The sequence below is a fragment of the Sceloporus undulatus genome, chromosome 1 (genome assembly GCF_019175285.1).
Source record: "Sceloporus undulatus isolate JIND9_A2432 ecotype Alabama chromosome 1, SceUnd_v1.1, whole genome shotgun sequence".
Classification (NCBI taxonomy): domain Eukaryota; kingdom Metazoa; phylum Chordata; class Lepidosauria; order Squamata; family Phrynosomatidae; genus Sceloporus; species Sceloporus undulatus.
The window spans coordinates 203,955,187-203,967,410 of record NC_056522.1 but is presented as its reverse complement, the minus strand read 5'-3'; the positions used below and the strand labels follow the sequence as shown (position 1 = coordinate 203,967,410).

The 12,224-nt window shown below is 39.0% G+C and overlaps 1 protein-coding gene across 3 annotated transcripts in view; it reads left to right on the top strand.

Annotated features, from left to right (window-relative positions):
- Window positions 1-9,865, top strand: part of RBM45 (RNA binding motif protein 45) — a 15,395-nt gene extending 5,530 nt beyond the window's left edge. The window contains exons 2-8 of one of the 3 annotated variants that reach the window (XM_042445803.1): window positions 102-177; window positions 602-730; window positions 3,249-3,428; window positions 4,307-4,436; window positions 7,156-7,249; window positions 8,835-8,986; window positions 9,665-9,865. In XM_042445803.1, coding sequence (XP_042301737.1) covers window positions 718-730; window positions 3,249-3,428; window positions 4,307-4,436; window positions 7,156-7,249; window positions 8,835-8,986; window positions 9,665-9,845 — 750 coding nt within the window. In that variant the 5' untranslated portion in view covers window positions 102-177; window positions 602-717 and the 3' untranslated portion in view covers window positions 9,846-9,865. Of the gene's footprint in view, window positions 1-45; window positions 178-601; window positions 731-3,248; window positions 3,429-4,306; window positions 4,437-7,155; window positions 7,250-8,834; window positions 8,987-9,664 lie in introns of all 3 variants that reach the window. The other 2 variants (XM_042445805.1, XM_042445804.1) reach the window with 2 other exon arrangements.
- Window positions 9,866-12,224: the final 2,359 nt, after the last annotated feature.

The window sequence follows — 12,224 nt, the reverse complement described above, 5'->3', positions numbered from 1 at the left end:
ATGTTTTTCTTTTATAGTCCTGAAAAATTCTTCTTTATGCTTCAGGTTTCATTGCTGTGTTATTTAAGCTTTTGATTGAGGCCATTTTGTTGTCTGAGCAGGAATATTATGTGAAGAGTACACAACAGCGTACACAACAGGACATGACCAACCAAGGGACCAACTAGGCTGCTTTAGGTATGCACTACATTCTTCAGATAAGCGTTTCCAAGACCCAGTGCACATGTCCTACTAATTTCCATGAACATCTGTGAGATATATTTGCCTTATTTTAAGAGATAAAATATGAAATATGCATAGTGGTACATAGTGGTACACAAGACTGAATATATAGTCAGAGATAAGTACTGAATTAATCCTGGACTATCAGTCTGTTGACTTCAGGTTACAGGACAGCTTTGAATGAATGTAACAATGAATGAATGAAAGTTTGTATACTGTGACCCTAAAATGTCTACTGAAAATGTAGCTGTTTCTGCATAAGATGCTTTCCTTTACAGGGTTCTAAAGAGCTTTAAATATGAACTATGCGGTAGTGCACAAAACTGAATGCAAATATGTCGTGATGGTTTTGTCTTCCTTTATTTGTCTTGGATTTCAGGTTATAGTTCCACTTTTTCTGAGCTTGTGCTCAGACCATTTGAATCCTATGTATTCTACTCTGGTGTGATTCGTGCAGAATAGGAAACAAAAAGTCACAAAGTACACAAGGGCAGCATGTCTGCTTCAGGTAGGTAGAGCATTTTGATGTAAGAGTGAATTGAGCACACTTCTGTTGGCCACAACTGAACACAGATTTTATGTATGGTACAGGCTTGCTGCTTTAGATGGGTAATATGTTCTGAAACATCAGTTTGGAGACTGTAATATCACTATTTGTCTACTGACGTGTACTAATATCCACTGAAATTTCTAGCACTTCATTTTAGATCAGTGACTTTGAGTAATGGGCGCTATGGTGGAAGTTACATAGGGCCACCGTTAAGTTTCTGTCTCTGTCTCTGTCTCTCTCTGTCTCTGTCTCTCTCTTTCTCACACACACACACACACACGCACACATTTTTATTGAATAAAATCTATATAAAATAGAATATTGAATAATACATTTAACAAAAATACACCACTTTGTTTTTGTTGTATGACTTGAAGCTGTCTTCTGACCCTATTACAGGGTTTTCTTGGCAAGAAGAGGGAATTTGCCCTTACCTTCTTCTGAGGCTGAGAGAGTGTGGCTTGCCCAAGATCACCCACTGGGTTTCCACTTTCCATGGCCGAGCAGGGCTTCAGACCTTGATCTCCAGAGTTGTAGTCAAACTACTACACAATGCTGACTCTACAAATTAAAAAAATACTTAACTTTCACATTTTTACACACAAATCCAAACTACCTGTGACAAAAACTACAACTAACAAAATAGAAAGAATAAATCTGACTTCCAACTATCTTTTCTGCAGATATAGTTTAAACCTTATTATCTACCTCTCTCTAGCTTATCTATTAGTTACACTTCAGCTATATATTTAAATCATATTAAACAAAACTAACAATCATTAAATTACTCCCATTTTCTTTCTTAAAAATGTCAAGTAGGGCCTTCCAGACTCATATATCTGTTATAGCCCTATTTATCTATTACACTTCATCTAGTATATTTGAACTCATATTGATTAATGAAATCAGCAGATATATATTGAACTCATATTGATTAGTAAAACCAGCAGATATCAAATACTTTCATGTTTTGCCCCAAAGAATCCAGCATTATAAATACTGTATTTTTCTTTTATCATATTGAATAATAATACTCTTATTACTACTACAATAATATTTAGATAACTAACCTTTCTACCTTTAATATATAATTCAATATTATATTAATTCTATTAATATAATTTAATTATATTTTAATGTAGTAATTGCTTCACTTTATATCCAATAGGACAAAATAGGAAAAAAGCATACATATTCTCCAAAACCAAATAAAACCAGCCCTTTCCAGTTATCGCTTAATAAAATTTAAATCCAGATGCAGCACCCATAGTGGATCTAGAAATGAATTCCAAAGATTCTCAGATCTGTAAATTAAAACAAAATCATTGACATTTGCCCATGGAAGCACAGATCTAGCGGGACTGTTCTTGGAACTTCTGAGAAATGAAGGGGGAACAAAAGTATACAAACATATACAAAGTAAACTGTGAGACTGATCCTTATATCTGCTCTGTTAGAAATATTAAGAATACCAACTTCTCCTGGCAGAGGTATGTACTTGCTGTTGGCAGGTGGATGACTGTTTAATTGTAAAGGCATCATGTTGCACCTTTGAGACTAAGAGGTTGTCCACACTGGCCAAATAAAGCAGCTTTAACCTGCTTTGAAGCCTAGCCGTTTTGATGGCACATGAGATGAAACTGGGTGGAAAGTGAAATGAAGTGGTGACACGGCAGGCTGCCAAAAATGAAATGGGTGTGATTGCCACATACACAAACTAGGCAGTCCCACAGGGGGGCATGGGAAGAAGGAGCATGTATAGGGAGCCTCCGTAATTTGCCAACATATCACTGAGCACACCAGTGTACTGTAGCAGTGGTGCATCACACATGTGACTGTGTGGCTGGCAACACTACCAGTTGTGGAGCATTTAGTGGCATAGTAACTGGGCAGGACAAGGGAGGTCATTGACGGTGTTCATATGATGGTGTTCATGCATTGTGGAGGAGGCAAAAAAAATCAAGACCGGAGCTTGATGCAGCATGATGCGGACGATCCATGGGTGTTCAGCCCTTCTTGGAAGCAGGCCAATGGAACAGCAGGGTCCATTTTGATCTGCTTTCAGAAAACGAAGGATCAAGCCACTCTTTTCAGCCCATCTGCTCCAGCCCTTACTGAACGAAAGATTTCTTTTGCTCAGTTAGTTTCAGAGGAGCTGCAAGATTCCTTTGTATACTGTTAATCCAGACTAACATGGCTATGTCTCTGAATTTTATTCAAAAATGGTTCAGACATAAATCCAGGTCTTTTATCTCTTATATCTTTGTACATATAGATGCCCATTATGAAAAAAAATGAATTTATGCTCTCTAGTTTCTTAAAATATATCGCATAATAATAAAGATAGGCTGATCATCGCCTGTAGAACTTGCAGAACAAAATGTGTGTGCATGTTTCTGTTCAAATAACATCCCTACAAGCAGCCAGCAGTCATTCTGTGGTCTGCAACAGTATTGTTTTACTATGTTTCCTTTAGAACAACTGCCAGACCTTTCAAGCTTCGAAACAAGTGATACCAGAAGCCAAGAATGTGTCTCCAGGCGCTTATCAGTAGTATCAGAATTCCCATTTGTACAACAGCAACTGTTCAGACTCTTTGATATCATCCCAGGATTGGAAGCCTGTGAAACCTATCAAGGACTTTACAGCAAACGTGGTAATGCAACACATTGAAAGGAAAATGCATAATTTCTCCATTTTAAGAAGAGAGTGAACTTTAGAGATAAATACCATGGCAATGTAAGAAATATGAGTCCATCAGTAAGGAGATGTTCACTGTGTGGATTCTGCCTTTTTAAGCAGGAGACTAGAGGAGGTGATGTCAGTACTAGTTTGTTGTTGGGTTTTTCTTAAACCCATTGAAATTTTCCACATGGCTACCCAGATTTAACAAACATGTCTAAAGGAAGAGATGATGTCTCAGATAGGTGAGTGAGGAGAAGGATTAGGTTACCTTGGACTCTTCTGGGAGCTCCACTTGAAAACATATCTTTGCTTTTGCTCCATAATTTCTGGTTCTCCTTTTTGTAGTCACAGCTGGATTATAAACTCTCAGTCTGGTAATACCATTGCGCCTGGTGTACTGATTAGACAATATTCATTTCTGCAGGTAAACGTGTATTAGAAATGTCAGTGCACTCCCATGGTAAATCCATGTGCATCCTGCATTTGCCACATGAAATGTCTGATATAATAAGACATATAGTAAGCCTTTATGTTGTTAGCCTCCTAACAGTTTGAGCATTATCTGTAGAGAGGCAGAGTAATTTTTTTAAAAAGCTATTGTACAGTGGACTAAAAATATTAGGATTCAACTGTTACATTGCAATGTTGTAAATATCTACTCAGAAGGAAGTCTCACAGAGGTCAGTTGTTCTTAATATCTGGTATAAAGTTGTCATGGTCATTTTTTCTGGGTTACCAACAAACTTTTAGATATGTGTTGGCATTATCACTGTGCTCTTGGTGTTTGATAGGTTCATGTAAACCTGTGCACCTTTGTCCATGCTTACTGCTTTTTTTTTTCCTTCTTAGTATATGCAATGATTCAGTATAGTAATGTTGCATCAGCTATATATGCCAAAAACAGACTCAATGGTTTTGAATATCCTTTTGGGAACCATCTGCTTGTCACTTTTATTGAAGATGAGACTGATGAAATTGAGTGAGTACCAAATAATATAAAAGTTAAATGAAGCAGGGCTGAATAAGTTTGAGAATCGTAATGGGTGATTATTTTAAGGAAATCATGTAAAAAAAAGAAAGCTAAGAAAAATGAAAAATGCTCCATTATTTACAAATGTTAATTATTGGAATTTTAAGTGATAACAAAGTTGATTTTGTTGTACAAATGTCAAAATAAGGAGATTTGAAGGGAGAAGAAAAAGTATATGTGTGTATGTACCGTATTTTCTGGTGTATAAGACGACTGGGCGTATAAGACGACCCCCAACTTTTCCAGTTAAAATATAGAGCTTGAGATATACTCACCGTATAAGACTACCTCTCTTCCAACGCACACCAAATAAAAAATTTTAAAAATCAGACTTGATTTCAATATGGTAATTTTAATTCAAATGACATGCAGGTACTTAGCAGGAAACCTTGTTGTATACAAAGCCTGCTTGGATTGGTCAGCTCTCCCTGCCTGCCCAGCCTTTCCTGTCTCCAAGACTATCAGAGCAGTAGCTGCTTTCATACGATCGTCGCATATGGTGAGGATGTGGCCGTGGCTGTTTTTGAGCTCCCCTGCCATATGTGGTGACCGCAGATTCTCCAGAAGTTTCAGCACCTGCCCTATAAGATGACACCCGGGTTATAAGACGACCCCCGACTTTTGAGAAGATTTTCCTGGGTTAAAAAGTAGTTTTATATGCCAGAAAATACAGTATATGTGTATGTATATGTGTATGTGTGGACTTTTTATTGGGTTTTTTTGGGTGACAAAAACCTACAGCTGGGTTTTGAATACCATTGTATACTAATATCCCACTCTAGCACAGATTGCAAAAGTATGGCCCATGGATGGCATATGGCCTCAAGGCTATTTTTAGCCCCATAAGTCATTTCTGACTTATGATGACCCTAGGGCAAACCTATCACAGGGTATTCTTGGCAAGTTTCTTTAGATGGGGCTTGCTGTTGCCATCCTCTGAGGCTGAGAGAGCGTGACTTGCCCAAGGTCACCCAGAGGGTTTTTATGCTCAAGCAGAGAATTGAACCCTGATCTCCAGAGTTGTAGTCCAGTGTGCAAACCACTACACCACCTGGCTACCTCCCAGCAATTCAGAACAAAACATCTAAGTATGCTATATATGCCGTCTAGGGGACAAGGGGGGATTTTGCAATGCCTTTAGCTTCCTATGCAAAGACTCTTTCAGGCTTGGGGAAGCCTTTTAGAAAATGAAGTGACTTACAGTCACATCTTGTTTTGTTGTAAGTCCTCTCCTGCATATAAAATTGGCTCACTCTCCTGAGTATAAAATCGGCTCATAATAGCTCACATTGCCCCCTAAAGGGCACAAGGGACATTCTGATTTAACTACAAAAAATGTATTTAAGTGTGGTCTTCCAAAGCAAAGGAGGGAATGTGCATCCCCTGATCCTTAGATAGTCACTCAGCCTTGCATTACAGGACACATATCGGTGAAGAAAATTACATCAAGGGAGGATTGGTGACAGTTTTCTACCTTTCAGGTCAATAGCACAGGGAATAAAATATCCTCACAAATGATTATATCTCTTAATTTGTTCTCTAAAAGTTGAAGATGAGGTCTTATATGATCAACTAATGAGAACTTAAAATATATTGACCATAACTGATAGGGTCTTAGGAGAGTGATCTTTAGGAGGCATTGAAAATATATAGGCTTGGATCCAGAGTTCATGCTACCAGAGTATCTCCAAAACAATGTTCCACTTGGGATGCTCCATTAGTGAAACAAGGGAAATTATTTTAGCAGGTTCCCCCTTCTCTATACAATTTGTTGCAGCCTGCGAAATTTAGCTGTGAGCCCTCCAGAGCTGTATAAGAGGTGGTGATGGGATCTTGAGGCTTAGCCAAAGAGGCTTTCACCCCATTCTATTAAGACAACTTTTTCAGCTTCATCAGAAGCTATCCATGGAGACTTTCCCTTTGTAGAAGAATTAATGATACCCCACACTCTGTTTTGTTAGAGGTTTTCTTTTGTGGTAGAGTTTGGGATTCCGCTGCTTACGCATGAGCCTTTTCTACTGCAATGTGTTTGACAAGCCACTGGCAGATTCCAGCAAGGCCCCACAATACAGCATTACATCTATTTCCAGCAAGGTCAAAAATGCAAAGCTGTCCATTGGAGGCCTGTCTTTCAGCTGTCAGCAACACATGGCAGGAAGCCTATTTCCTGGGGCAGGGGATCATGGGTGCCTGAATATTTTTTCTTCTACCACCTCTCTCATTTTTGTAGCATGGAACACACCAGAGACATATCCATCATTGCTAAACAGCTGGTTGAATTCAGAAGTGAATGCCCAATCCTGCTTTATATACTGAATATTTGGATGTTTCCTCTGCGTATTGTGGTAATACATTTCATTGTACACCCACAAACAATCCCTTGGCTTCATCTGCTGAAATCTAAAGTGTTCAAATTCCAATGAAGTAATCTAAAGTATTCAAATTCCAATGAAGTAATAAACTATCCCCAAACTCCCTCAGTATAAATTTTTTCATCTACTTGTATGAGAGGAAAGCTGTATTTTGTTTTAAAACATGTTGTAAGTCACCTAAAGTCCTATACTGGGAGAAAAATGGGATATAAATAAATAAGTAAATACTTTTGTCTAATACAATTGAATACTGTTAGGATATACAAACACTACATTTGTTTTTATTCTGTCTGCAGCCTCATCCATGAAATGGCAACAGACCTGGTGAATTCAGAGCTGTCATCAGCAATATTGAAAGATGATTCAGTTCTTCAGCTTCTAGGCTCCTCTGTAAGCACTTCTGATATTTGTAAATTCTAGAAATATTGTGTCTTGTCTGTCTGTCTGCCTGCGTGTTTCTCTCTCTCTCTCTCCACACACACACACACACACACACACACACACACACACACAGTGTTCCTTGACATGAATGTCTAGTTGTAACCAACTGTAGGGGGCGGTGTGCATCTCCGTTACTAAGCCAAAGAGCCAGTGTTGTCTGAGGACTGCTCCAGTGGTCATGTGGCCAGCATGACTGCACTGAATACTAATAAATTTTATTTCTATTTCCCGCCTCTCCCAATGGATCGAAACGGGATTACAAGCATAAAACCACAATAACATCTAAATTACAATAGAATATCATCACTTAAAAATACAATTCAGGACGATAAAAACATCATCTACCATGCAGTACTACAGCCAAAAGTAGGATTTTCCTTAGGTTCTTCATAGATCGGGTTGTTACCTTCCCACTGGAGTGGTACATATTTATCTACTTGCATTTGCATGCTTTTGAACTGCCAAGTTGGCAGACGCTGAGACTATGACAGGAGCTCACCCCATCATGCAGCACTCAGGCCTTGTACTGCCAACCTTCCCATCTTCCAGTTGTCAGAATTGTCTTAACCACTAAGCAACCGCATCCCTTCTCTCTCTCTCTCTCTTTCTCTGTATACACACAGACACACATATATACATTTATACACATGCACACTAACTAATTACAGTACTTCTGTAGTAGTCTATGCATGTTTGGTTGTTCTCATTGAAATTCCCTCAATGCCATTTTTTAAAAATTTTACATACTTGGGAGTGTTGTGTAAGATCTGGGCAACTGGAACATGTCCAGCAACCAGTTTTCTACCCTAGTGGAGCTGAGGCCAAAAATGCCAAGAAACATGTTCCCATCAGATGTTTTGGTAGTATGTCCAACAGTTTGTTTTTTGTGTTCCTTCCCATCAGATGTTTTCCTAGTACAGTATGTCCCAATAATTTGGGAGCCACTCATTTCCTTGGTGTATGAGATCTTGTTTGGGAGGAGAGACTATATCAACTATTGGCATCAGAAACTGACCCTGCCTGTCTCAACAGCTGTTGAGAAATCTAAAGAGACTAAAACTAGTCTTGTCTCTTCATAGAAAATGGGAGGTTGAATAAAGCTAAACAAACACAAGACCACTCTTGGATTGTATTTTCAAATGTCAAGGTATCTTGCTTTTGGAAGTGTAAAGTACATGAAAGGGCTGTTCTTTGTGACCTGGGAGATAGGAGGTGGGTAGTTAAATAAATTGGATCAACTTTTATTCTTTCCTCCAGCATTAGAAGTTTGCTTGTTTTTTTTAAAAAAAGTTTGCTTTATCACAACTTCTTTGAGCTTTCAAGTTGAAAAAGGTTGTAACTTTAAAGACTAAAGAAATAAACCACTTTAGAAACATTTAAGATTTCCAGAAATTTTGATAGATGCTAGAGATGTGAGGAAAATGGTCAGAATGATATCCAGGCACCTGCATTGTTGACTTCAGCCCCGTTTAAAATAGACAGCACACAGGATTTAAAATAGGAGCATTGATTGTGGTTCCCCTTCCTTTTCTAGGAGTCCCAGTTTCCTTCCCCTTCTCTCCAAACAGATGCTGCTCTCCCATCATGCAAAAGGAAAGCTCCCCGTGACTCTTCTGTGCGGGAAAGGCTTTTCATCCTATTTCATCCTTATCCCTTACCTCAAGATGTCTTGGACAATGTATTAAGGTAAGAACTTGAGTAGAAAAACAAACTTGCTAAGCAAGGATGTGTTTCATTGAAACCCAAATAGAAAATAATTGTATAGGGCTAAGCCAGAAAAATAAAACATTTTTTGTTCTTTGTTGTTATGGAAGCCACCTTGAGTCCCGGCCTGGGAGAAAGGTGGCATATAAATAAATATAAATAAATAAATGCCATATGTGTGTGTGGGGGGGGGGGATCTGGAAGAGAAAGGGACATGTGAAAAAATGGTGGGAAATGACTGCCATTGGTTTGGGGCATTGCAGATTATGATGTTGATTTAATGTGTTGAAATCCTTGTATGTTAGGTCTTGGGAAGTTTTTCCCACAGTCACTCCGAGTCAGGTTGTCGCTGTCTGTATGAGTAGAACCTGTCTTGTTACAAATAAAATCATAGTTTTGACTTTGTTCCAAGTGCAAAGTGTGAAAAGCTGCAAAAGAAATCCTTTGATGGCTTAAAAATTGATTTACAGCAGCATAAGCTTTTCTAAGCTGATCCACCTTCCACAAATAATAAATGCATGAAACATACTTCATATAGTTGGGAACACCTACATGTAGTCATGGGGTGAGAGGCTGTTTTACAAGTGAGATTGCAAAATAAAACAACACTTCATCCTGTTTTATATCTAATTGTATTTGTCCTTGAATGTTTTGTTTCAGCCGGTTTGGAAGTTTTATAAATGCTTACATTATCCCTGGGGAAAATATGGCTTTTGCCATGTTTGCAGAGAGAGCAAGTGCTAGCGACGCTATAGCTGTATTACATGGGAAGACTGTGAATGGTGTGAAGTTGAAGGTGAAACTGGCTGATTTGCCCATAGAGAATTCAAATAAAAGCTAAATGATGTTGTGACCAAGCAAGTAAGTATCTTGACCTTTGGCATGTACCACTCTTAGATCATCTTGCCTAATTCAGTGGTTTCTGAGCTGGCTTGTCTCCCTTCCATTCTTCCATTCAAGCCATAGTAAGGAAGGTTTAAATTATGAACTTAGGGGTAAAACAGACTGCCTCTTTGCGCCACTGTTTGGGTAGCTTCAGAGAATGGCATTTTGATGCCACATGCTCTGGCTACCTGGTGTTTACATGCCTGAGGCCGCCAGAGCACCATAAAACTGACTTCCGTCTGTGGCAGGGTGGGAAAAGCTGGTTTTTTGCCGGCAGAAAAAAAGAGTGGATCTTTTCTGCTCCTATTTGGGACCATGGTGTGTGGTTGCTGTGATGCGTGGCTCTGCGGCAGTCCCAATCCACCGTTTTTGGGTCGTCTCATGTCCTCACTGGAATCATAGATATGGAATCATGAAGGTCTGGAAAAAATGAAAGCTGAAAATTAACTCTCCTTCTCAGTTGTGTACATAGTTTGTCTTGTATTCGTAGAAGCTGTTTGAGTGGAAACTAAATTATGTCCAAAATACATTAAACATCGGTAAATGATGGCTCACAATGGTGTTATAGCTACTGTGTTATGGATTTGTATGAAGTGTGTGGCACTGAAAAAGAGAGAAGAGAGTTATTATACTACAATTCCAGTAAGCTTGTCTCTGGCTCTATAGAGTAGTACAGTACTTTTTTTTTTTATCATAGTAATACATGTGTTGGGAAGTAATATCACAAGCACACTGCCAATCTTAAAATAACAAAATTAAAGTAAAATGAATCTGTTTTCCATCAAATGGATAAAGATATATTTTTGAACCATGCATATGTCTCACGTTTTTGCTGATTATAACCTGCGTGGAGGGGTACGTTTTCATATCACCTTGTGCTTCCTTAATAAATAATAATAAAACATTATTTATACCCCTCCTCTCTGTCAAAAACAATCGAGGTGGCTTACAGTTAAAGCATTCATACAGAATCCCGATATCCCAGTTTTCCTCCTTCCCCTAAAACAACAATTAAACAGTTGAACATTAAAATAATTCAATTAAAATAGGTAACGAGTGATTAGGGTACAGAGTATTTGATGAGGTAGTAGTATTCAGTTGGTGGCCGGGTTTGCTATTCAGGAAAGGCCTGCCGGAAGAAATCTGTCTTGGCAGCCTTTTTAAAGCTGTCTCAGCTGATAATATGATGGATCTCCTCTGGCAGGCCATTCCATAATCTGGGAGTGGTTGAGGAAAAGGTCCTCTGGGTGGTTGCAGTCAATCTGGTCTTTATAGGTTGTAATAAATTCCTCCCAAAAGACCAAAGTGTGTGGGTTGGATTATACAGGGGGTGGTCCCGTAGATAGGTTGGACCCAAGCAATGTAGGGCTTTAAAGGTCATAACCAGCACCTTGTACTGCACCCCGAAACCAATAGGCAGCCAGTGAAGCAATTTTAGAATACAGTAGGTGTAATATAGTCAGTTCTGGATTTTCCAGTGACCAGCCTGGCTACCATATTCTGAACTAACTGAAGTTTCCCAACTAAGCACAAGGGTAGCCTCATATAGAGCGCATTGCAGAAGTTGAATCGTGAGGTTATGAGACTATGTACCACAGTTTCCAGGTCTCCCAGTTCCAGGAAAGGACGCAGCTGGCGTATCAGCCGAATCCCAATATCCCAGTTTCCCTACCTCCCCTTGGGGCTAATTGCCAGTATCTTGGGACCTATTGCAGTATGCGGTCAGATTAATGTAGCAAAGCTGCTTTTTCTCACTGCTGAAACTCTCCAGTTGCATGTTTTAATATTCTTTGACCTTTATTGGAGGCAGCACTTTAAAAAATCTTTGAAGAAATGTTCACATTATAAGGATACCTGAGAGGAAAGAAGAAAAATGACTTAGCCTAGCAGTGGTACTGCTTGCTTAATGCTTATCTGGGCATCTTGAAGAGAAAAATAACATTTGAATAGCTGTGGGATGGGGAAGAAAAAGAATTTAGCATTCTACAGTAAAGTGTTTCTGCTAAATTTTGTGGTATTCCTACTCCTACTCTGGAAAGCTGTATGGAAATTATTGATTCGCCTCAATCCTCATGCTAGGACACTTTTTCCAGTCCAGTTGAGAATGCAGGCATGGTTCCAGAGAACTATGAATGGAAGGAAGAAAATGCATTAGTTCTGGTCCATGAACTCTAGTACAAGGTTAATGGAAATCATCTTGCAGCTCCTCTATGTACTAAGGCTTGTGCTACAGTACAGGGTGCATGATGAGCAAGGAAGGTACAAGGCTGTAGCTTACAAACTTTGATTTCAGGCAGGATTGCCTTTGTTTAAAAATAGCACATATGTGCATTCT